The sequence below is a fragment of the Leptopilina heterotoma genome, unplaced genomic scaffold (assembly GCF_015476425.1).
Source record: "Leptopilina heterotoma isolate Lh14 unplaced genomic scaffold, ASM1547642v1 Lhet_52, whole genome shotgun sequence".
Classification (NCBI taxonomy): domain Eukaryota; kingdom Metazoa; phylum Arthropoda; class Insecta; order Hymenoptera; family Figitidae; genus Leptopilina; species Leptopilina heterotoma.
Window position 1 is genome coordinate 5258836 of NW_025111114.1, and position 27259 is coordinate 5286094.

At 31.5% G+C, this 27259-nt stretch overlaps 2 protein-coding genes across 2 annotated transcripts; one reads left to right on the top strand and one right to left on the bottom strand.

Moving 5' to 3' along the window:
• Positions 1-3933: 3933 nt before the first annotated feature.
• Positions 3934-4770, bottom strand: LOC122507936. The gene has a single exon (XM_043620948.1). It carries the CDS (start codon positions 4768-4770, stop codon positions 3934-3936), a length of 837 nt encoding a protein of 278 aa, XP_043476883.1.
• Positions 4771-16342: 11572 nt separating this feature from the next.
• Positions 16343-26663, top strand: LOC122507937. The gene is made up of 7 exons (XM_043620949.1): positions 16343-16432; positions 19087-19434; positions 19837-20112; positions 20593-20847; positions 20962-21027; positions 26152-26241; positions 26610-26663. Exons 2-7 carry the CDS (start codon positions 19096-19098, stop codon positions 26661-26663), a joined length of 1080 nt encoding a protein of 359 aa, XP_043476884.1. The 5' UTR covers positions 16343-16432; positions 19087-19095.
• Positions 26664-27259: the final 596 nt, after the last annotated feature.

Here is a 27259-nt window from a genome sequence, read left to right on the forward strand (position 1 = left end):
TGATTGGTTAGACCAACAGAATGTTTTTGATGATTGGATAATAGTTAACTCGGGGTTAACCCAGGGCGAGTGCCGAAAGCAGCCATTACTAAAATTTTTCACCACAAATGTCCGTTGTAGAATTCAAACAGGATCATCATATTGAAAACGACTATTGTGAAGAGTGGTGGTTAAACCCATTGTGAGTTTTTTTGCTTTTTAAACATGTGGGATTGTTAGGAATGAGTGTCAAGTTTACTTCTCAATTTATCAACAGTTTATTAATTAACAACAACAGAATTTACACTGAAAATTTACATTAAATAAAAAAGTGAATTCGTATAGGAAAAAGTTGCTCGTGTGTATTTCGGTTACTACTCGTGTTGGTCGAATCGCTCGGAAAATTGAACTGTGTGTCTGTAAAGAAGACGGGGCTTCTTATAGCAAGAAAACGTATTAAAAATCATTTAACAGCTATTAAAAATTACTTAAAACTAAATTTAAGGTAACTCAGATGCATGAATGACATTCATGCAATAGTAGACTAAGGGCGAGACGAAACACGTTAAAAACCTATTAAGTTGGCGACAGGGCTGATTTTGCGACAACCGAACTATTGAGTTTACCTAGGCTCATAATAGGTGATTAAATACAAATTAGAAAGCGATCAATTGAGCGAGTACTTACATAGCAATATGAAATTCAATATTATATGTAGAAATAGTAAAAATAGAGAATTGAAATGAATATAAAGAAAAGAATCATTTTTTAACTGAAAATTGTGCTGCCGCTACAGTACCCCCCTGCTAGTGGTTAACGATTACGAAAAACCACCCTGCAGGCGGTCAGGGAAGCGTACGCGTCTGCCAGATCTTGTAGAGTGTGGTACTGAAACTTCCTCTCGTTCTGGTGGTGGTAACTGCTCTGTGTTTGCAGCCTCCTGGCTGCTGGTATCTGGAGATGACTGGATGTTGGCCTCAGGATCACCAGCCAAAATATAAGCTGGTTTCAGACGGTCTATCGAGACATTAACGTCACGACCATTGATGTTGACGAGGAAGGTTTTCTCGAACCTTCGGATGACCTTGTAGGGACCGTCGTAGGGCTGCTGAAGAGGTTGCTTAGGAGAATCGTGTCTTACAAGAACTTGCCCAGTTGTCGCAAGGTCCTTGAAGACAAAGGTTCTCCTAACTCCATGGCGAGATCCTCCAGTAGGCTTGATGTTCCGTAGTTGTTGTTGAAGAGCAACAACAAAATCAGCTGGAACGGAAGAGTTGTCGAAGTTGCTGCTGTTGTCCCCCAGGAATTCACCAGGGAGGCGAAGAGACTGACCATACACTAGGTCAGCTGATGTTGCTTCGATGTCGTCTTTCCACGCTGCTCGAATCCCAAGCAGCACAGTTGGCAGCACCTCAGTCCACCGGTTGGTTTGGTGGCACATGATTGCTGCTTTCAGCTGTCGGTGTAGCCGTTCTACCATTCCATTGGCTGAAGGGTGGTAAGCCGTTGTGCGAAGATGAGTTGTACCTAATAAGCGATTGAGTTGCTTAAATAAGTACGACTCAAACTGGCGTCCTTGGTCGGTGGTGATCCTCAGCGGGGTTCCAAATCGAGCAATCCAGGTGTTGTAGAATGCTCGAGCAACAGTTTCAGCTTCCTGATTTTCCATGGGTATTGCTTCGGGCCACCTAGTGAATCGATCAACCATGGTGAGGCAGTAGCGATGTCCTTCAGATGATGGCATGATGACGATGTCCAGGTGGACATGCTCAAATCGAGATGACGGTGGTGAGAAGTTGCCTACTTGAGATAGGACATGGCGTGAGACCTTTGATTTCTGACAGTTGATACAGCTGCGAGCCCAATTCCTGCAATCAGATTTAATCGACGGCCATACGTAACGCTGTGTTACGAGCTTGACCGTAGATTTAATTCCAGGATGCGAGAGGTTGTGGATGGTGCTGAAGGCTGCTTTCCTGAATTTTTCTGTGATGTAAGGTCGTGCTGACCTAGTGGATACGTCACAGAAAATCGAGACATCTGCATCAGGAATCCGAATCAGCTTCAGTTGGAGGGAAGAATCTGCATCCTCCAGGATTGTCTTCAGCTCCATGTCGTCACGTTGACTGGCTGCAAGAGCATTGTAGTCCAGGATGGTTTCAATTGTAGAGATGCGAGATAGGGCGTCTGCTACAACATTATCCTCTCCAGAGACGTGGCGGATGTCGGTTGAGAATTGACTGATGAATTCCAGATGTCGAAACTGACGTGGAGAACACTGATCACTCTTCTTCTGGAACGCATAGGTGATGGGCTTGTGATCAGTGTAGATGGTGAATGACCGTCCTTCGACCATATGCCGGAATTGCTTGATGGCCAAGTAAATCCCCAGGAGTTCACGGTCGTATGCTCCGTACTTCGTTTCAGCTGGACTCAACTTCTTGGAAAAGAAGTTCAAGGGTTGCCAGCTGCTATCGATCAGCTGTTGCAAGGAGGCTCCAACAGCGAAGTCGGAGGCGTCGCAGAAGATGGCCAGTGGTGCGTCAGCATCAGGATGAGCAAGCAAGGTTGCCTCAGCGAGACTCTCTTTGCTAGCTTCAAACGCCTTGATGGAGTCTGGAGTCCAGGTAACTGGAGCTTTTCCTTTTAGGATCCCCTGCAGCAGATTGTTGAGCGGCGCCTGGACCTTGGCTGCATTTGGAAGGAAACGTCTATAAAAGTTAATCATTCCAAGGAACTTACGGAGCTGCTTAACTGTTTCCGGGCGAGTGTAGGCACGGATGGCATCAACCTTGTCTGGCAGGGGCTTGGTTCCTGCAGCTGAGACCAAGTACCCAAGGAATTTAACTTCAGGTTGGCCAAATACGCATTTGGCTGGGTTGACGATCACTCCGTACTTCTTCAGTCTCTCGAAGATGATCTCCAGGTGTCCCAGATGTTGCTCAGGTGTCGCAGATGCTATCAGGATGTCGTCGATGTATACGTAGCAGAAGTCCAAACCCTGGAGCACTTCGTCCATGAAGCGTTGGAACGTCTGCGCAGCATTCCGCAAACCAAAGGTCATGAATTTGAACTCGAAGAGTCCAAAAGGTGTGGTGATGGCTGTCTTCGGGATATCCTCCTCGGCGACCGGAATCTGGTTGAAGGCTCGGACAAGATCTATGGTTGAAAATAGGGTCTTACCACGTAGAGCATGTGAGAAGTCCTGAATGTGCCTCATCGGATACCTATCAGGGTAGGTTCTCGCGTTGACGGCACGGTAGTCGCCACATGGCCTCCACTCGTCTCCCTTTTTCGGAACCATGTGCAGTGGTGATGACCAGGATGCCTTAGATGGTTGAGCAATTCCCAATTTGACAAATGTTGCAAAATTGGATTTTGCAATTTGCAATCTGTCCGGTGCCAAACGCCGTGGTTTCTGCGCCACTGGTGGTCCAGGAGTTGTCAGTATGTGATGCCTTGTTGAGTGTGGAACAGACCTGGTTGTACCATCCGGGCGAGTTATTTCGGGAAACCGCTGCAGAAGCTCGTGGAATCGAGAAGAACCAGTGACAGTCTTGATGCTGGAAATCTCGCACTCAACCACCTCGCCCTGGGAGGTAAGATGAGTTACTTGGTCGTGAAGCCGTTGGTTCTGTAGGTCCACCAGGAGTCCGTAGTGTGCCAGGAAGTCAGCGCCGATGATGGGTTTCTCTACGTCAGCGACGACGAATCTCCACGTGAATTGGCGACGCAAACCAAAATTTAAATTCAAAATTTGCGTTCCGTAAGTCGCGATGAGTGTCCCGTTAGCCGCGTAAAGTTCGTAGGTTGATTTCTCACGAGGTTGAGGAAGTTGCACACGCGGAAAGACGCACAGATCAGCACCTGTGTCGACAAGGAACCTTATTTTCGAAGATTCGTCCGTTAAAAATAGTCGGCGCGATTTACCGGGAGTTACGTCGTTGGCCGACATTAACGACTTCCCGCAGCGTTTTCCGCACTCTCGAATTTACACGGTTTTTCACATTTCCTAGCATCACTACCGAACTTCCAATGGTACCAGCACATGTCCCTGGACTGCTGTCGTCGGTTTCGAGAGTGTGATCGAGACCTAAACCGTGACCTTGAGTGAGAGTGGTCTCGACCTCGAGACACTTGGTTCACTTCAAGGGAGGCAAATTTTTGCAACACAAGCGCGAGAGTCTGTTCTAGTCCGGCAAACCGGGCCTCAAACGGATTAGCAGCGGCACTCGAGGCTGTCACACTTGCACCCGTGTGCGTTTCCGCGACGTTACACAAGCTCCCGTAAGCGTCCGCGACAGAGTCCGCGATGTCAGCACGTTTGTCCAGGGGAAGATCTCTGTGTGCGGCAAGCATGGCTTGCATATGTTTCGGCAAGCGCCCGAGCCAGAGAGTCTGCAGGACATCCTCGGGAAACTTATTTCCTGCCAGGTTGCGGAGATGACGTAAAAATTGCGTTGGTTTTCTGTCACCGAGCGGTTCGTTTTCTAGGAGACGGCGAGTATTTTGTTCCTGAGAAGTACCCATGCGCTTGATCAGTTCTGATTTGAGAAGCTCGAAAGTTCGTTCGGGTTTTGGTTTGAGCAAAACGTCACGAATTTCCACGGTATATCGCGGGTCTAAGGCACTAAGCGCGTGACCGAATTTCGTTGCATCTTGAGTGATGCCAGCTGCATCAAAACTACTCTCGAGCAACAAAAACCATAACTCGGGATCTTCAGGCATGAATACTGGCATTTTTAACGCGATTCTTTCGATCGATTCGTTGCTCGTTACACCACTTGTCATTTTGATTTGTTAGAAGAAAAAAAATGAATGTCAAAAAATGAGAAAGAATGTCAAAAATTGTCACAAACTCTCAGTGTCACGAGTAAATTTTTCACTTTGTCGACTATTTTCGTATCACTTGATTGTCACTTGACCGTCACTTTGTTGTCACTTTTTATCACTTAATTGTCACTCTGTTGTCACTTGATGGTCGCTTTGTTGTCACTTAATTGGCACTTTGTTTTCACTTGGTTGTCACTTTGTTGACACTTGATGGTCGCCTTGATGTCACTTAATTGTCACTTTGTCCCACGAAAAAATACTTTAAAATCACGATCACGTCGGGGTCACCAATTTGTGGGATTGTTAGGAATGAGTGTCAAGTTTACTTCTCAATTTATCAACAGTTTATTAATTAACAACAACAGAATTTACACTGAAAATTTACATTAAATAAAAAAGTGAATTCGTATAGGAAAAAGTTGCTCGTGTGTATTTCGGTTACTACTCGTGTTGGTCGAATCGCTCGGAAAATTGAACTGTGTGTCTGTAAAGAAGACGGGGCTTCTTATAGCAAGAAAACGTATTAAAAATCATTTAACAGCTATTAAAAATTACTTAAAACTAAATTTAAGGTAACTCAGATGCATGAATGACATTCATGCAATAGTAGACTAAGGGCGAGACGAAACACGTTAAAAACCTATTAAGTTGGCGACAGGGCTGATTTTGCGACAACCGAACTATTGAGTTTACCTAGGCTCATAATAGGTGATTAAATACAAATTAGAAAGCGATCAATTGAGCGAGTACTTACATAGCAATATGAAATTCAATATTATATGTAGAAATAGTAAAAATAGAGAATTGAAATGAATATAAAGAAAAGAATCATTTTTTAACTGAAAATTGTGCTGCCGCTACAAACAAAATGCCTCAAGAAAAATTAAGTAGTGCGTTCGATTTATTTTATTTCCACGAGTACCCCGACAAAGTGTACAAATTAAGACAATTTCTTATAAGAAACGCCGATCATAATTTGCAATGCCTCGGAGATTGCCAACGCATTCTGCAATGTGCGTTAGGAATGCGGGGAAATTATAATAATGAAAAAATTTTTTCATTGGGTCGATATATTCGGTCGTTTGGAACTATTCAGCAGTTTTTAAAAGTTCCCGTTTATTATTTGTCGCCGCAAGTGGCTTGCCACATTGCTGTCAGAATGTAAGTATAAAATGGTTTTATTTTTTTCATTTTGAAAAATATTTTTACCCAAAAATATTTTTTAAAATAAATAAAAATAGAACCGTTTTTATAATTTCCTTTCGTTACAGCTTCTTGGAATTGCGTCCAAGTATTCACGTAAAGAATATTTTTTGCCTGTCACCAATTACGGCAAAGAAAGTCGCTGCTTTCTATTTTAATTATATTGATTTGGATAGTGTTCCTGACGCATTGTCGAATCTAATTCGAACAAAAGCGATGCAAAAAAAGGAGAGATTAACAGCTCTTAAGTCACTGTTAGCGGAGGTCAAAATTCGAAATAAGGATGTTCGAAATAAAATTTTATCAGTATTCATTACGTACATGTAAGTGCTCACTGGTAGTGGACACTGTAAATGGACACTACACTGAAAGAATTTTGGGCAGGCTGCAGGCTTTACATGAGTACCGCTAGAGTTCGCTGCCTCAAGCTCGCAGTTAACCTCAAAAAGGCGAGAATCTACTCCCGAAAGGTAAGCAGCAACTCTTCAGGGGCAGCTGCACACCTTTCGGGAGTAGATGCTCGCTTTTTTGAGGTGAGCTGCAAGCCATGAACAAGGGGCACTGATTTCGGACATAAAAAGCCAGCAGCCTGCCTCTAATTCTTTCAGTGTAGATATATTGCTAGTGTCTCTGGAAGGAACTTGAAAATATATTCTTTCCAGCGACACTAACAGTATATCTAGAGCCCAGTCAGAGTGTCTCCGTTGTTATTAATTATTTTATCATTCTTAAATGTCTTTTATGGATGCTTTACCCAAAGTATCCATAAAAGACACTAAGAACGAAAATTATTTGTTAATCTCCAGATCACGTGAATATCAAACTCGTCGATCTTGCAACAAAGAATTGCCATTGCTACATCAACCCATCGAACTGACAAACGAGAATTTTCCGCAGACTGTTGGAATCGATGTAAAAGAGGAAGAGGGCGAGGAAGAGGACAAGGAAGAGGTCAAGAACAAGGAAAAGGAAGAGGAAAGGATGGAGAAAATTTTCCACTTTAAAGTTCGCAAGGAGAAAGATTTTGATACAGAGGAGATCAAAGTAATAAGAAAACATCAAGACTATTTGGATTTATTCGTCTGTAAGTAATAAAAAAAATATGTTTCTATTATTAGTGACTCTACTAATTACTGTACCCAAAGTAATAAGTAGAGTCACTAATAATGGAAACAGTTTTTACTGTCAATGATTGTACTGAAAATACCTTTTATTCAGTTGATTTAGAAGATGAAGATGACGAAGAATTCAACGAAAAGGTCAACGAAGTAGAGGATCAAAGCGACGTCGACGTCAGCATGGATAAGGAAGAATAGAAGGGTATCATTACAAATGACTAAATTCGAACGTCTTCATAAAAATGATATTGCATGGGCACAATATGATACAAAAGTTGGAAAAGTAATTATACGCATTTTTGCAAAACCGGTCAATTCCAAGTTAAAGTTTGATTGTATTTTCTTCTACGTTGTACCCAAAAACGCCAAAGAAAATATCTTTAAAATAAAATTTCAGGACAATATTCGTGTGGGAAGATTTTACAGTGCAATATGTCCTGGATGTTACTAAAACTAAATCCGTTTTTCGTATAAAAAAACAATTAAAAATTTAAAAAACTTACAAACCTATTTAAAAATTACAGGGATGGGTCATCTGTTTTTAATGACCTAAAAATTTTAAATAAAATGTGAACTGTATTGTAAAAAATTGATAGTTTTTAATAAAAAAAATTTCAAACAATTCTGTTTTTTTAATTCTTAATTAAGAGGGGAACACTGTGAATAGGAACTTTGGATATACTGCCAGTGTCTCTGATGGATACTTTACCCAAAGTATCCAAAAGAGACACTAAGAACGAAAATTATTTTAAATAAGCTCCTCTATTTAATACACCCCAAGAGAAATGCAGAATTTGTTGATAATAATGTTATAATAATTAATAACAATGGAGATATTGTGAATGGGAACTTATAATGCACTGCCAGTGTCTCCGAAAGGAATACACTTATAAGTTCCTTTCAGAGATAATTGCAGTATATGAAAAGTTCCCATTCACAATGTCTCCATTGTTTTAATTATTTTAACATTGTTAACAACAATTTCGGCATTTCACTTGTGGTGCATTCAATAGAGAAGCTCTTTAGCTTTAATTTGATTACTTGTGCAGTGAAATTGGTTAAGAAGAAAAAAAATTGTTTTAAAATATAGAATAATTCTACAAGTATAGTATGGCATATAATGGAAATATTTTGGAAACAACTTTTTTTCTTCTTAACCGATTTCATTGCACAAGTAATCAAATTAAAGCTAAAGAGCTCCTCTATTTAACACATGCCAAGAGAAACATGTTTCTAGAGAAAACGCCCAAGTTTTCTCCAGAGACATTGCTGTAAAACACATTTTCTATTCCTGGTGGCTATATTGTAAAATGTTTTCTCTCCATTTTCTAGACAAGGATAATGCCAAGGGTAATTTATTCAAATTAGAGACTGGCTCAATGTTTTCGGCGGACACCGAATATTTCCTGCATGATGGACTGGTTCAGTGCAGAGGTGAGTTTTGACAGAATATTATAAGTTCATTAGTAACAAGTGGTGTCTCTGGAGAAAACTTACTCAAGTTTTCTCCAGAGACATTTCTCCCATGCACAGTTACTATAATCATTAATCTTCCTCTTGTAATTTTCAGTACACCCTTCAAAATCGTTGGAGGTGGATAGACAATCTATACACTCTGCAGAAACAGAAGTTGCCCCATTAAATTGGCTAAAAAGAAAAAGCGGAGAATCCGTGTCTTCGGAGGTGCAATGCAAAATGAATAGACCGGCGTTGCTAGGTTTCGGAGATATAGAGCGTAAGTAAGAGAGACATTCGCAAAAAGCTACTTCGCTAGTCAGAGTGACTCCGGTATAAATTTCACCCAAGTTTATACTGGAGGCACTCTGACTGGCGGAATAGTCTAATTCAATTTATTTATTTATGTGCTGCAGCTGAAAGGATGTTGGATACTCCGCAGATAGCAAACATTTTCTTTAAGGTGGAAATACTAGAAGAGAGTGAGGATTCAAGATCCGATGAGCTTTCCCAGTCTAGTAGCCAGCCTACGAAACAGTCTAAATTTACAAAACTCATACCGAACACTTTTGTATGGTGTCAGTATGGATCTGCTGTGGGCAAAGTGCCCGTGTTACTCCGCACAAAACCAGCAAATCAAAAACAGAAATTTGATGTTGTTTTTTTCGATACAATACCCAACTGTCTCGAAAAAAACACATACAAAGTTTCCTACAAACAAATCTTCATGTGGGAGGATTTTACTATTGACGAAATTTTGCAAAAAGCAAAAAAACAAACTCAAAAATCATTATCAACTACAATTAATAATATTAGAAATGTAATTAATTATCTACAAGGGAAAGATACATATCAAAATATTTATGAAGATTTAATTGCTGTTAATTTCAATAACTTTTTATAAATGTAAATGTCAAAATGTCTATCAAGGTTTAATTGCTGTTAATTTCAATAACTTATTATAAATGTAAATGTCAAAATATTTATCAAGATTTAATTGCTGTTAATGTCAATAACTTATTATAAATGTAAATAAATTGTGATAAAAAACCTTTAAATAAAAAGAAAATTTAAAATTTGATAAACGAAACATGTTGTAATTAATTAAATTAAATTAAACACCCTATATTATATTAAAATACGCTTATTAATTAAAAATAATTATTACAATGAGACACTCTGAATAGAAAACGAGACTAGTCGCAGTGACTCCAATATAAATTTCGCCCAAGTTTATAGTGAAGGCACTCCGAGAGGACTATTAGGATTTTGTCAGGCTGGAGTCCCATAGCAGCGTTTTGCGTTGCGTTTTGTAACTAGGCCATGAGTGCAAATATAGCGAACGTATATCTCCATCTCTCTCACACGCATGGCCTAGTTACAAAACGCACGCAAAACGATGCCATGGGACTTCACCCACAATGTCTCTTTCTTGTATAAAAGAGGCACTAAGAGTATACCATTAGTCCAGTCTAAGTGGCTGCTGCTAAACTTTGAAGTTTATAAGAGAGGCACTTAGACTAGACTAATAGTATATTCTCAGTGTCTCTCTTATATTTTTTTATTTATTTATTTTTATTGTTATAAACAATTTTTCAGGCATCTCATTGAATCTATCACATAGAGGAGGACTCCAGATTTAATTTAAGACATTGTGCGACAAAAAAAGGTCAACTAGAACAAAAGTTGTATTTTAATACAGGTATAAGAGATAGGTCAATTGTACAAGTATAATAAGGCATACACAGGGGATATTTAGAATACAACTTTTTTTCTAGTAGACCGATTTAGTCGCACAATGTCTTAAATTAAAGCTGGAGTCTTCCTCTATGTGACAGACCCCATGAGATGCCTGAAAAATTGTTTATAACAATAAAAATAAATAAATAAAAACATATAAGAGAGACACTGAGAATATATCATTAGTCCAGTCTAAGTGGCTGCTGCTGAACTTTGAAGTTTATAGTAGAGGCACTCCGAGAGGACTATTAGGATTTTGTCAGTGTCTCTTTCTTATATAAGATAGGCACTGAGAATATATCATTAGTCCAGTCTAAGTGGCTGCTGTTGAACTTTGAAGTTTATAGTAGAGGCACTCCGAGAGGACTATTAGGATTTTGTCAGTGTCTCTTTCTTATATAAGATAGGCACTGAGAATATATCATTAGTCCAGTCTAAGTGGCTGCTGTTGAACTTTGAAGTTTTAATAGAGGCACTCCGAGAGGACTATTAGGATTTTGTCAGTGTCTCTTTCTTATATAAGATAGGCACTGAAAATATATCATTAGTCCAGTCTAAGTGGCTGCTGTTGAACTTTGAAGTTTATAATAGAGGCACTCCGAGAGGACTATTAGAATTTGGTCAATGTCTCTTTCTTATATAAGAGAGGCACTGAGAATATACCATTAGTCCAGTCTAAGTGGCTGCTGCTGAACTTTGAAGTTTATAAGAGAGGCACTTAGACTAGACTAATAGTATATTCTCAGTGTCTCTCTTATATTTATTTATTTATTTATTTTCATTGTTATAAACAATTTTTCAGGCATCTCATGGGGTCTGTCACATAGAGGAGGACTTCAGCTTTAATTTAAGACATTGTGCGACTAAATCGGTCTACACACCCCAAGAGAAGTGGAGCAATTGTTATTAACAATGATAAAATAATTAATAACAATGGAGACACTCTGAGTGGCCTCTATATATACTGCTAGTGTCTCCGAAAGGAAGTTGTAAATATATTTTTTTTGGAGACACTAGCAATATATAATGTGCCCATTCTCCCTAACTTCACAATAATCCTGTTTGAATTCTACAACGGACATTTGTGGTGAAAATTTTTAGTAATAAAGCCAATGTCCGCATCTGCGCAGAAGACATTCAAATTTTCCGCCAAGAAATTGGCAGCATAATGTCTTCTGCGCAGACGCGGACAGTGGCTTCATTGTCTGTTTTCGGCACTCGCCCCGAGTTAACTCCCGGTTAATGGTGATTGGTTAGACCAACAGAATGTTTTTGATGATTGGATAATAGTAAACTCAAGGTTACCCCTGGGTGAGTGCCGAAAACAGCCATTACTGAAATTTTTCACCACAAATGTCCGTTGTAGAATTCAAACAGGATCATCATATTGAAAACGACTATTGTGAAGAGTGGTGGTTAAACCCATTGTGAGTTTTTTTGCTTTTTAAACAAAATGCCTCAAGAAAAATTAAGTAGTGCGTTCGATTTATTTTATTTCCACGAGTACCCCAACAAAGTGTACAAATTAAGACAATTTCTTATAAGAAACGCCGATCATAATTTGCAATGCCTCGGAGATTGCCAACGCATTCTGCAATGTGCGTTAGGAATGCGGGGAAATTATGATAATAAAAAATTTTTTCATTGGGTCGATATATTCGGTCGTTTGGAACTATTCAGCAGTTTTAAAAAGTTCCCGTTTATTATTTGTCGCCGCAAGTGGCTTGACACATTGCTGTCAGAATGTAAGTATAAAATGGTTTTATTTTTATTCATTTTAAAAAATATTTTTACCCAAAAATATTTTTTAAAATAAATAAAAATAGAACCGTTTTTATAATTTCCTTTCTTTACAGCTTCTTGGAATTGCATCCAAGTATTCACGTAAAGAATATTTTTGGCCTGACACCAATTTCGGCAAAGAAAGTCGCTGCTTTCTATTTTAATTATATTGATTTGGATAGTGTTCCTGACGCATTGTCGAATCTAATTCGAACAAAAGCGATGCAAAAAAAGGAGAGATTAACAGCTCTTAAGTCACTGTTAGCGGAGGTCAAAATTCGAAATAAGGATGTTCGAAATAAAATTTTATCAGTATTCATTACGTACATGTAAGTGCTCACTGGTAGTAGACACTGTAAATGGACACTACACTGAAAGAATTTTGGGCAGGTTGCAGGCTTTATATGAGTACCGCTAGAGTTCGCTGCCTCAAGCTCGCAGTTAACCTCAAAAAGGCGAGAATCTACTCCCGAAAGGTAAGCAGCAACTATTCAGGGGCAGCTGCACACCTTTCGGGAGTAGATGCTCGCTTTTTTGAGGTGAGCTGCAAGCCATGAACAAGGGGCACTAATTTCGGACATAAAAAGCCAGCAGCCTGCCTCTAATTCTTTCAGTGTAGATATATTGCTAGTGTCTCTGGAAGGAACTTGAAAATATATTCTTTCCAGCGACACTAACAGTATATCTAGAGCCCAGTCAGAGTGTCTCCGTTGTTATTAATTATTTTATCATTCTTAAATGTCTTTTATGGATGCTTTACCCAAAGTATCCATAAAAGACACTAAGAACGAAAATTATTTGTTAATCTCCAGATCACGTGAATATCAAACTCGTCGATCTTGCAACAAAGAATTGCCATTGCGACATCAACCCATCGAACTGACAAACGAGAATTTTCCGCAGACTGTTGGAATCGATGTAAAGGAGGAAGAGGGCGAGGAAGAGGACAAGGAAGAGGTCAAGAACAAGGAAAAGGAAGAGGAAAGGATGGAGAAAATTTTCCACTTTAAAGTTCGCAAGGAGAAAGATTTTGATACAGAGGAGATCAAAGTAATAAGAAAACATCAAGACTATTTGGATTTATTCGTCTGTAAGTAATAAAAAAAATATGTTTCTATTATTAGTGACTCTACTAATTACTGTACCCAAAGTAATAAGTAGAGTCACTAATAATGGAAACAGTTTTTACTGTCAATGATTGTACTGAAAATACCTTTTATTCAGTTGATTTAGAAGATGAAGATGACGAAGAATTCAACGAAAAGGTCAACGAAGTAGAGGATCAAAGCGACGTCGACGTCAGCATGGATAAGGAAGAATAGAAGGGTATCATTACAAATGACTAAATTCGAACGTCTTCATAAAAATGATATTGCATGGGCACAATATGATACAAAAGTTGGAAAAGTAATTATACGCATTTTTGCAAAACCGGTCAATTCCAAGTTAAAGTTTGATTGTATTTTCTTCTACGTTGTACCCAAAAACGCCAAAGAAAATATCTTTAAAATAAAATTTCAGGACAATATTCGTGTGGGAAGATTTTACAGTGCAATATGTCCTGGATGTTACTAAAACTAAATCCGTTTTTTCGTATAAAAAAACAATTAAAAATTTAAAAAACTTACAAACCTATTTAAAAATTACAGGGATGGGTCATCTGTTTTTAATGACCTAAAAATTTTAAATAAAATGTGAACTGTATTGTAAAAAATTGATAGTTTTTAATAAAAAAAATTTCAAACAATTCTGTTTTTTTAATTCTTAATTAAGAGGGGAACACTGTGAATAGGAACTTTGGATATACTGCCAGTGTCTCTGATGGATACTTTACCCAAAGTATCCAAAAGAGACACTAAGAACGAAAATTATTTTAAATAAGCTCCTCTATTTAATACACCCCAAGAGAAATGCAGAATTTGTTGATAATAATGTTAAAATAATTAATAACAATGGAGATATTGTGAATGGGAACTTATAATACACTGTCAGTGTCTCCGAAAGGAATACACTTATAAGTTCCTTTCAGAGGTAATAATTGCAGTATATGAAAAGTTCCCATTCACAATGTCTCCATTGTTTTAATTATTTTAACATTGTTAACAACAATTTCGGCATTTCACTTGTGGTGCATTCAATAGAGAAGCTCTTTAGCTTTAATTTGATTTCTTGTGCAATAAAATTGGTTAAGAAGAAAAAAAGTTGTTTAATATAAATCAATAATATTCTTATATATGATCCACTATTGTTGTTAACAAGGATAAAATAATTGATAACAACAGAGGCACTCTGAGTGGGCTCTAGATGTACTACTAGTGTCTGTAAAAAATAATTTACAACTTCCTTCCGGAGACACTAGCAGTATATCTAAAACCCATTAATAGTGTATCTGTTGTTATTAATTATTTTATCATTGTTAATAACAATTTCTCCAATTCTCTTGGGGTATATTGAATAGAGGAGCCTTTAGCTTTAATTTGATTACTTGTACAATGAAATCGGTTAAGAAGAAAAAGTTGTTTAATATAAATCAATAACATTCTTATATATGATCCACTATTGTTGTTAACAATGATAAAATAATTGATAACAACAGAGGCACTCTAAGTGGGCTCTAGATACACTGCTAGTGTCTCCGGGAAAAACATATTTACAAGTTTCTTCCGGAGACACACTAGCAGTATATCTAGAGCACATTCAGAGTGTCTCTGTTGTTATTAATTATTTTATTATTGTTAATAAAAATTGCTCCACTTCTCTTGAGGTGTGATGAGACAGGAGCTATCTCGATTTAATTTGATTACTTGTGCAGTGAAATTGGTTAAGAAGAAAAAAAATTGTTTCAAAATATAGAATAATTCTACAAGTATAGTATGGCATATAATGGAAATATTTTGGAAATAACTTTTTTTCTTCTTAACCGATTTCATTGCACAAGTAATCAAATTAAAGCTAAAGAGCTCCTCTATTCAACACATGCCAAGAGAAGTGGAGAAATTGTTATTAACAATAATAAAATAATTAATGACAATGGATACACTCTGAGTGGGAACTTTATATACTGCTAGTGTCTCCGAGAAAAATATATTTATAAGTTCCTTTTGGAGAAACTAGCAATATATATATATAATTGTAAACGTCGACAAAGACTGCACAACGCAAATGTACAGCAATTGCGTCCAGCAAATGAATGTCGTCTCTCGTAACCGCAACAGATACGCTGTTTGTAACAACTGTCGTGTCACTTGGGGGGAGACATAAATGCTGGACGCAATATACTTAATATTGTGTTAATCAAAGAAGGGATTCTTGAAGAATCAAGCTTTCCAAATCTTAAAAACTTTCGGGCTCTAAAGTCTGAAATTGGGCACAGAAATTAATTTATTCCTGTTTCAAATGCCGAAAGGCGTACTCGCTTTATTTGAATTGATCAAAATTGGTAACTTATCCACATTCAACATTATATTATTAATTGAATTAGTTAAAGTATTTTTCTTAAATATAACATAAATTTTGATTTTATTTTAGAAACAATATTAGCATTTTATAACATGTATTATTACTTTTCAAATAACTTTTTAATTTGTAAAAACCAATTCTATTATTGTCATATTTAGTTAGAAACTCATTAATTCATTCGTTACTAATTTATTTAATGGCCTCTATATTACCAATTCAGATAGTTAACTTTGACTAATTCACAATAAACGAATGAGTCCTATTTGAATTAGTCAAAATCTACTGTGAATTAGTCAATATCTACCAATTCAAATTTAGAGAGTACTGATTACAGTTCCTTCAATATTAAAATTTAAAAGTCAATAATTTAATTTAAAAATGTATAAAATTTTCCTCGCCGAAGTTGACTGCACCTATACCGTTTTATAAAATTGCATTTCTCGTCAATAAACAAATAAAAAATTCACTAGCTATTTGTATATAAATTACAGTGAAGAAAATTAAAAATTGAAGAAAATTAATATCAAATTGCATTCTTGAGGAATTTCTCATAAAACATTGTTGAAAATATTTTCTCTCTCTCGTAAACACACACTCTCTTTCTTTCTCTCTCAGTAATGTTTTTATTTAGACTGTTTTTCTTGCTCAATAATTCATCCCTTCTGACATAGAGTAATACTCAAGCGTTCCTGTTCATGCGAAAGGCTGACACGCGAATGCACGTCTCTTATTATTTTTTCGTTTATTTATTCTTTTACTGTAGCAACACTACGGAACAAGACAAGACCTACATATATGCCACTGTCAATTGTCATTTGAAGACATGAATTTAAGCTGCTTTATTCTAAAGGGAATAATTCTTGGTAAGTTCCAACTTTCTCTTCTGTATTTCTTTATTTTAATTCTTCTTTTTCTTCTTTATTTTCATTCGAAAAAAAAAAATTCTTTCCATTTATTTTGCCAAAAAATATTTTAATATAGTTTTATTTTTCTCCGACCGGAAATTATTTCCTAACTAGCAAAACTACAAATCTTCGTAACCATTATTACTTTCAAAAATTTGCTTTTTGAAATTTAGTGAAAATTCCGTTTTTTTAAAAACACCATTTTATTAACAGTTTTTCTTGAAATTTAATTATTTGAACAACTCGTATAGTTTAGTCTACATTTTTTAAAAATTCAATTATTTTCCAAATTTTCAATTCGAATTCTTCAAAAATACGATTATATTTCGAAATAAATTTTTAAAAGTAAAGAAATAAAATTCATTTTAATAAAATTTATTTTAAAAAAATTTGACAAAATTCTCAATTGTTTTAATTTTTTTAAAAATTATTTTCGAAGAATTATTTTTAGAAAATTTTAATTACATTATTTCAAAAAACAAGTTTTTGGAATTTTTAAAATAAAGTATTGAAAACTTCAATATCTTTTGTTAAACAAAAATTTAGAAACTTATTCTTATTCATTTTTCGACAGGAATTAAAATTTCAAATAATTCCAATGAAAAACATGAAATTTAATTAATTAATTTAATTAATTAATTAATTAATTAATTAATTAATTAATTAATTAATTAATTTAATTATTTCTAAAAATTGCAACTGTAATTTTTCCAAAATTTAATTCCATTTTTTAGAATTTTTGAATAAAAATATTGACAAACTTTAAGAATTTTTAAAGAAAAATAATGTAAATAATAATTTTTTTAAATAAATTTTTAAATATTTTTATACTTTTAATTCCTTTTAAATTTGTAAGGAATTTAATTTAAAAACCTTTTAAAATTTAATTAATTTCCTCAATTCCTAAAATTCCTGTTATAATGCGTTAAATATTAAATTAATTTCTAAAATTTTAACTGAAAATTTTTTTTAAATCAATTCCTATCAGAATTCAAGGACGAGAATTGAATTATTTAAATAGATTAATTTTTGTAAATTCAATGAATAATTTTTTTCAAAAATCCAATTATATTTATAGATAATTTTTAAAAATAAACAAAATAAAATTCTTTAAAATATAAAATTTTACAAAATTTTCAAATCTCATTTCTTTTTTAGAAAATTAAAATATTTTATGAAAATTTTCTTCTATTTTTGAGCAAAAAAAAATTATAATTTGGAATTTAGAAAAATAGTTGATATTTTTGTTTCTCCATTGAAATTTTCTTTTATTTTCGAATATAAAAAAATGTTGTAAAGAAATTAATTAAAAAATTTCATTTTTCTAAGATTTTGAATTTTTTTTGTTAATATTTTAAATTTTTTAGAACAAAAAAATTATTCTTGAATAATTAAATTTCTTTTTCATTACAGATTTGAAATCTTGGAATGTTAGAAGAATTTCTTTTGTTTCTTCTCAGAAATAATGCTTCTCATTTCTTTTTAGAAAATTAAGAAAAAAATTTATAAAAATTTTCTTTCATTTTTGAATTTTTTTTAAATTAAAAAAAATTTAGAATTTTAGAAAAATAATTAATATTTTTGTTTCTCCTTTGAAATTTTCTTTCATTGTCGACTAAAAAAATTTTTTAATTTAGAATTTAAGGAAAATAATTAATATTTTTGTTTTTTCTTTAAAATTTTCTTTCTCGATTCAATTTCATTTTCTTGATTTGAATTTAAGAAGAGAACAAATTTTTGTCTTTGAGTATTAATATTAATTATTAAAAAAAAACACTTTTTGCTAACTCCATAAATACTTTTTTTTATATTTGAAATATTCGGAGCAACTTTATTTGCTTCTCCTTTAAAAGTTGTATTTTAAAATTTTCATAAATAAATGAACTTCAAAAGCGTTTTAATTTGAAATTCTATAAAATTTCAATTCTGAATGAATTTAATTAGAAATTTTAAAGAACTTAAATTTTTCAAAATATTTAAATCATTCAAAATCTTTTAAAATTAGTTTTTGTCAATATATATTTTATTAATTATTAAGAATAATTATTTAATAAATAATTTACTTTTGTATTTAAATAATTGAATTCTCGTAGAATTTTCTAATAAAAATTGATTTAAAAATTAATTTTAGTTAAAATTTAAAATAATTGAATATCAAAATAATTTTTAAGAAGTTACAGTAACAATATTCTTATAATAAAAAATAGTTATTTTATCTCTTGAACATTTTTCATTTTTTATAATAAATATTTTCAAAGTTGTTTAATATTCAAAAAAGTTTGAATTTGAAATTTTTGAAATCTTAATTCCTATGGAATGATAATAATAATTAAATATTTATTTACAAAAGAAGTTATTGATGTTTTTGAATACATTTAATAATTTTTTTTTTTTTTTTTTTTTTTAATAATTCTAGCTAAAAAATGTTTATCTTAAATATCAGAGACAAAAAATGTATTAAAATTGTTCTGTTTATTAATTGTTAACGTTTTTGATACTATTTTTGTCTAAATTTGATATTTTTAGAAAAATTGTGAATGTTTCATTATTATTATAATTTTAAAAAAAAATTCTCTCTCTCTTTTTTTTTTTTCTTTATTTCGTTTGTATAGATAACGAGAATGGAACTTGAAAAGGAATTATTCACAACGGAAATTTTCCACTACGATCAGATTGGCCTCTGGACCAAGAGGCAAGTTAATGATAAATTCCATGGACCCGATTCGACTCTCTTTGAGGCTGTATCGCCCATCTTTTACATAATCAGAGTTCTTGGATTGGCGCCCTATCGATTTTATAAAAATCGCCTCGTATCATCCAATTCACACTTATTCTACACGTTCGCTGCAATTTTAATTAATTCTTACGTCACTATCACGACTTTTCATCGATTTCTGAATGAGGAGGATAAGAAATTTGTCCTATCCACAACTGAACGAGCAAAGGAAAGTTCAATTTTAGTTTTTTTTTAATTATTTTTATTATATTTTATTATTTTAGTCATTAAAAAAAAAAAAAAAAAAAAAAAAAAAAATTCTCTAAAAAAACGAAAAAATTATTTCATTCTTTTCGGTTTTTTGAGAAATTTTTTTTTTAATCTTCCAGCGTTGAGTTTTTAATTAATCTTATTTTAACTAGTTTTCAATATTTAATATCTAAATAATTTTTTTTTGTGAAAATTTTTTTCCAGAAGGATTTTTAATTTTTAACTTGAAAAAAAATTTCTTCTCCAGGTACTCTTCAATTATTTCACATTAATATTTGATTTGATAATGACATTAGTGAACAGAAATAAATTTGTCGTAATTTGGAATATGATTCAAGATTTTGATTTTGAAACAAATAATTATGGTTTTTCTCAGATAAATAAAAAAATAAAATTTTACGGTTGGATTTTATTAGTTGGAAGTTTTTTGATATGGTTGTATATTAATCAAACGGGTATGTACGCATTTATGGAGTCTGCAGTGCAAAATATCAGTTATATGTTTGCCTACATTGGAAGTTCATTTTCGGTTTTTAAATTTTCTGGAATTACCTCAATCATTGGACAAAGATTTAAGCATTTAAATAAAATTACCTGCGATTCAAGTCCCAGTAGAGATCATTTTTTGGTATCGCCGGATGTCGATCAAAAGGTATTAAAAATTATTATTATTATTATTATTATTATTATTATTATCATTGTTATTGTCAATATTGATAAAATAATAAATAAATTTTCTATAATTTAATTTTTATATTATTAACACTATTATTTATCAGAATTTTCTAACTCTCTAAATTTGAAATGAATTTTTGTTTTTGAATTAGTAAATTTTACTAAAAAGTTAGTAGAAATTACTATTTATTAGTAAAATTTACTAATTATAAATAAATAAATAAAATAGTAAAATTTACTAATTCAAAAGCAAAGAGTTAGTCACTAAATTCAATTATTAAACATTTTTACTAATTTAAGCTTAGAGTAATTAAAATTTCGAGAGAATGAAAAGTAAGAATAAAAAAGTAGGAATAAAAATTATTATTAATTAAAAAATTAATAATAATTAATAATTAACGATTATAATTGTTTTCACCTATTGAGAGAGAAATGAAAAATTTTCTTTTCTTTAAAGGTAGTGCAAAAATTAAGAAGAGATTTAATGAAGGCGAGCGAAAAATTAAATTCACTCTATTATTGGTCATTATTACTGTGGCTTTTTAATTTGAGTTTTCATACAGTGAGTGGAATGTATTTTTTCATTCAGTATTTGAAAAAGGACGATGAAACAATTGACTTTCCGATTTATTGTTGTTTGGGCGGTTGGGTAATTGCTTTTGTTATACAACTTACACTTTTGAATTACGCCTGTCATTTTGCATGTTCAGAGGTACGATTTTTTTTTCTGTTTTCTTCTGTTTTTGTTATAACAATATAATAACATAATTATTTCTTTAAAAAAATTTGTAATTTAAAAATTTTTTTTTTTTTTGTATTTTCTCAGGCTAATCGTATGGGATATATTTTACTAAACTGGCGACGATGGCAGTATTATCATAATCCAAAAATGGTAATTAGTTTTACTTCTTAAGTTTTTAACTATTTTTCTAAAAAATATTTAAAAAAATAAATAAATAAAAAAAAAATTTCTATGTTATATTGGTGTCTGACTGGAATCGATTTTTTCTACTGCCCAATGGGAAGTAAACGATTGGTTCAATAATGGGCCATGCTTGGCGAACTCCGTTCCATTATTGGAACATTAATGGCAACCATCATTGGACCACCAATGGTTTAAACTTGGGATGATCACGCTACTGCCAATGATCGGTAGCCAAGCATCGGGCCAATATTAGTTGCCAAGAAATTGCCAAGGAAACAAAATCGATTTTTAAAAGCTTGATTTTTTATTGGCAGCCAACAAAAAACTAAGGTTTTGAAAATTGATTTTTTAAAATTATTAATTAAAATATATTTTTCAAAAATTTATTTTAAAAAAAAAAATATTTTTCAAAAATATATATTTTTTTTTAAATTGATAGAACATATTAATTTAATTTGTCACCTCTGGTAAAACAAAGATGAAAGACTGATAAATTCCCTCACTTTATATCTTACAGTGGAGGGATAACTGTGAATGTCTTTGCGAGAGAGGAGCAGGTACTTATATAGAGCCAGTGAAACAGGTCACAAGCGAGAAGAAATCACTAGCATGCACTCTGGCGGCGCTTGTCGGAAGTGGCGCAACGTTGGTTGCCAAGCGCTGTGTCGATAACGTCAGGATATGCATGCGCGCCAGAAAACAGTTCCGACAAGCGCCGCCAGAGTGCATGCTAGTGATTTCTTCTCGCTTGTGACCTGTTTCACTGGCTCTATATAAGTACCTGCTCCTCTCTCGCAAAGACATTCACAGTTATCCCTCCACTGTAAGATATAAAGTGAGGGAATTTATCAGTCTTTCATCTTTGTTTTACCAGAGGTGACAAATTAAATTAATATGTTCTATCAATTTAAAAAAAAAATATATATTTTTGAAAAATATTTTTTTTTTTTTAAATAAATTTTTGAAAAATATATTTTAATTAATAATTTAAAAAAATCAATTTTCAAAACCTTGGTTTTTTGTTGGCTGCCAATAAAAAATCAAGCTTTTGAAAATCGATTTTGTTTCCTTGGCAATTTCTTGGCAACTAATATTGGCCCGATGCTTGGCTACCGATCATTGGCAGTAGCGTGATCATCCCAAGTTTAAACCATTGGTGGTCCAATGATGGTTGCCAATTGTTTTGCCAAGAAAAAACCATTGGGTACCAAGCATGGCCCATTATTGAACCAATCGTTAACATTGGCAACTTCCCGTTGGGTGATACTGAAAACAAAAATCACAATATTTTTTTGTTTAAAATAAATTTTGACAAATATTGATTAGTACTACTGATTACGGTAAATTATTAATTTGTCTATGACAAATATTGAGTTATACTACTGATTTTCGGAATTTATTAACTTTTCTGACAAAATATTGAGTTATACTACTGATTATAATAATTTTTTTAGTTTTCTGACCAAATATGGAGTTATACTACTGATTATTGTCATTTATTAACTTTTCTGACAAAATATTGAGTTTCACCACTGATTTTCGGATTTTCTTATGTTTTCTGACTTAATATTGAGTTATACTACTGAATATTGTCATTTCTTAACATTTCTGACAAAATATTGCGTTATTCTTCTGATTTTCGGATTTTTTTTATGATTTTTTCTGATTTCGGACTAAATATTAAGTAATACTACTGATTATCGAAATTTATTAAATATTCTGACAAAATATTGATTTTTACTAATGATTTTCGATTTTTTTAAGTTTTCTGACAGAATATTGAGTTATACTACTGATTTTTGGATTTTCTTAACTTTTCTGACAAAATATTGAGTTATACTCCTGATTTTCGGTTTCTCAAAGTTTTCAGTCAAAATATTGAAATTTACTAATGATTTTTGATTTTTTAAAGTTTTTAATCAAAATAATGAGTTTTACTACGAATTTTTGAATTTTCTTAAGTTTTCTGACAAAATATTGAGTTATACCATTGATTATTGTCATTTCTTCACTTTTTTGACAAAATATTGAGCTACTGATTATTGGCATTTAATAAGTTTTCTGACAAAATATTGAGTTTTACCACTGATTTTCGGATTATTTTGAGTTTTTGACTTAATATTGAGTTTTACTACTGATTTTCGGATTTTCTTATGTTTTCTGACTTAATATTGAGTTATACTACTGAATATTGTCGTTTCTTAACATTTCTTACAAAATATTGAGTTATACTCCTGATTTTCGGTTTTTTTAAGTTTTCAGTCAAAATATTGAAATTTACTACTGATTTTTGGTTTTTTAAAGTTTTTAGTCAAAATAATGAGTTTTACTACTGATTATGAGAATTTATTATGTTTACTGACAAAATATTGAGTTATACTACTGATTATAATAATTTTTTTAGTTTTCTGACAAAATACTACTGATTATTATACTACTGATTATTGTCATTTCTTCACTTTTTTGAAAAAATATTGAGTTGTACTACTGATTTTCAGATTTTCTTTAGTTTTCTGACTTAATATTGAGTTATACTACTGAATATTGTCATTTCTTAACATTTCTGACAAAATATTGCGTTATTCTTCTGATTTTCGGATTTTTTTTATGATTTTTTCTGATTTCGGACTAAATATTAAGTAATACTACTGATTATCGAAATTTATTAAATATTCTGACAAAATATTGATTTTTACTAATGATTTTCGATTTTTTTAAGTTTTCTGACAGAATATTGAGTTATACTACTGATTTTTGGATTTTCTTAACTTTTCTGACAAAATATTGAGTTATACTCCTGATTTTCGGTTTCTCAAAGTTTTCAGTCAAAATATTGAAATTTACTAATGATTTTTGATTTTTTAAAGTTTTTAATCAAAATAATGAGTTTTACTACGAATTTTTGAATTTTCTTAAGTTTTCTGACAAAATATTGAGTTATACCATTGATTATTGTCATTTCTTCACTTTTTTGACAAAATATTGAGCTACTGATTATTGGCATTTAATAAGTTTTCTGACAAAATATTGAGTTTTACCACTGATTTTCGGATTATTTTGAGTTTTTGACTTAATATTGAGTTTTACTACTGATTTTCGGATTTTCTTATGTTTTCTGACTTAATATTGAGTTATACTACTGAATATTGTCGTTTCTTAACATTTCTGACAAAATATTGCGTTATTCTTCTGATTTTCGGATTTTTTTTATGATTTTTTCTGATTTCGGACTAAATATTGAGTAATACTACTGATTATCTAAATTTATTAAATATTCTGACAAAATATTGATTTTTACTACTGATTTTCGATTTTTTAAAGTTTTCTAACAAAACATTGAGTTATACTACTGATTATAGTCATTTCTCAACATTTCTTACAAAATATTGAGTTATACTCCTGATTTTCGGTTTTTTTAAGTTTTCAGTCAAAATATTGAAATTTACTACTGATTTTTGGTTTTTTAAAGTTTTTAGTCAAAATAATGAGTTTTACTACTGATTATGAGAATTTATTATGTTTACTGACAAAATATTGAGTTATACTACTGATTATAATAATTTTTTTAGTTTTCTGACAAAATACTACTGATTATTATACTACTGATTATTGTCATTTCTTCACTTTTTTGAAAAAATATTGAGTTGTACTACTGATTTTCAGATTTTCTTTAGTTTTCTGACAAAATATTAAGTTATTCTCCTGATTTTCGGTTTTTTAAAGTTTTCATTCAAAATAATGAGTTTTACTACTGATTTTTGAATATTTTTAAGTTTTCTGATAAAATGTTGAGTTATGCTACTGATTATAAGAATTTATTAAGTTGACTGACAAAATATTGAGTTATACTACTGATTATAATAATTTTTTTAGTTTTCTTACAAAATATTTTGTGTTATACTACTGATTGCCATTTCTTCACTTTTTTGACAAAATATTGAGTTATTTTCCTGATTTTCGGTTTTTAAAGTTTTCAGTCAAAAAAATGAGTTTTACTACTGATTTTTGGATTTTCTTAAGTTTTCCGACAAAATATTGAGTTATACTCCTGATTTTCGTTTTTTTTTTAAATTTCTGACAAAATTTTGACTTATATTACTAAAGAAAGAGTTTTTCTGTAAATTATTGACTCTCACTACCGATTTAAAAAATTTCATTGATGAATATTGACTAGTGCTACTTATAACTATAAGTCTGCGAATACTGACTATTAAATAGTTTAATAATTTGTCTGCCTAAAATTGACTTTTACTACTGATAACAACAATTTAACCATTTTTTCAGTAAATGACTTTTACCACTGATAAAAATAGTTTAACAATTTAGTCTGACTGAAATTGACTTTCTCTACTGCGAATAAATTAATACTTTTTTCTGACTAAAATTGACATTTACTACTGATAATTACAGTAAATTAACAATTTTTCTAATTTAAATTTTCGTTTCCTACTGAATTAAAAAATTAGTCTGGCGAATATTGACTTATACTACTGAATAAAGTATTTTCTGATAAAAATTTGCTTTTTCCTGTTAATTACAGTAAACGAACTATTTTTCTGATTGAAATTTATTTTTATTGATAAATTAAAGAATTGGTCGGACGAATATTGACTTATACTACTAAATATAAGCATTTAGTGTTAATTCCAATACTTTTATTGGTGGTCTGACTAAAATTGACCTTTACTACTTATAACAATAGTTTACAGCTTTGTCTGACTAAATTGTTTCCTACTACTAGAGACAATAGTTTAATGTACTGTCTGACTAAAATTGGCTCTTACTACTAAAAACAATAGTTTATTACATTGTCTGACTAAAATTGACTTTTACCACTTGCAACAAAATTTAAAAAATTACTTTGGCTTACTAAAATTGACTCCTTCTACTTTCTCCATCTTTCTAACTTTAGAGATTTAAAAAAAAATTACCAGAAGAAGAATTTCTCACATTTTTTTCAATTTTACATATTTTTCTTTTCATTTTTTTCTTCTCCTGCTCTGTATTTGTATTTTTCGCAATATTTTATTGAATCGTAAAATCTGTTTTCGACCGTTTTTTTTCTCTTTTCCTTTTTTTATTGACTCACAGGATTTCGAATCAACGATACATCTCATGAATTACAAATTGAACTTCTCAGCAGGCGGTTGTTGCTACGTGAATTTGCCACTGCTACGAAAAGTGAGTTTAAATTATCAAGAAAATTTCCACAATAAACTAGTTTTTATATTTAAATTGTTAATGAAGAATGAAAATTTAGAAAAAAATTATACATACAAGAAGAAAAAAATGTACATATTCTTTAAAAAAAAATTATTAATCTATCTTCTAAAGTCTCAAAGGAAGATATTATTTAAAAATAGTTTTATTTTTTAATATTTTACTTTTTTAAATATTTTATTTTTATAAATATTTTATTTTTATTAAAAGAATTCTATTTTTCAAAAAATTCTGTTTTACGAAAAATTCTATTTTTATCAAAAAAAAATTTTATTATGATTTATTAATAAGGAACGTTACTTTAGGATTAATTTCACAATCTTTTTTAGATATCTGGTTTACTAACAACGTATCTGATAATTTTGCTTCAACTTCCTAATTAATTTCTCTACGAAAATCAATTTTGAAATGTTTTAATTGAATTAATTTTAAGATTATGTAATTTCGTAAATTAAATTTTTTCTCTTTTTAATAAAATTTTGTTTGGTAAAATTCAATTAACATCGTATTTAATATTTAAATTCGGTAATTATCCGCAATAATTTATATTTGAATATAAATAACTTTGATATGTTTGATTATTAAATTAATTTCATTTTCCGTCAAGTAGATTTTATCAAAAAAAAAAAAAATCATTACTATTTACATTTTAGAAAAGGGAAATTAAATTATTTATGTAATTTTTTTTTCGTTGTAAAATTTAAAATAGAAATTAAAAATTAAAAAAAATTCATGTTTAATTAATTACATTCTGACTAATTAAAATTAATTGTATTAAATTAATTAATTTAATTTTAAACTAATTATGTTTTGTTTACATTGCTAAATATATTTCATGTAAAATAAAGAATGTGGAATAAAAAAAAAATTGCGTGCACTTGAGTCGCTTTTGATTTATTGATTCCCAGAGGTAAATAATAATTGTTGACCAATGTTTATATGATTAAGAGAACTTTTACAGTGTCATTTTATCCTCTGA

Coding starts and splice junctions, on each gene's coding strand:
- LOC122507936 (XM_043620948.1), bottom strand. CDS start 4,770: ATGACAAGTGGTGTAACGAGCAACGAATCGATCGAAAGAATCGCGTTA.
- LOC122507937 (XM_043620949.1), top strand. CDS start 19,096: ATGGAACTTGAAAAGGAATTATTCACAACGGAAATTTTCCACTACGAT. Junction 20,848..20,961: donor GTCATTTTGCATGTTCAGAG/GTACGATTTTTT, acceptor GTATTTTCTCAG/GCTAATCGTATGGGATATAT. Junction 21,028..26,151: donor ATTATCATAATCCAAAAATG/GTAATTAGTTTT, acceptor ATTGACTCACAG/GATTTCGAATCAACGATACA.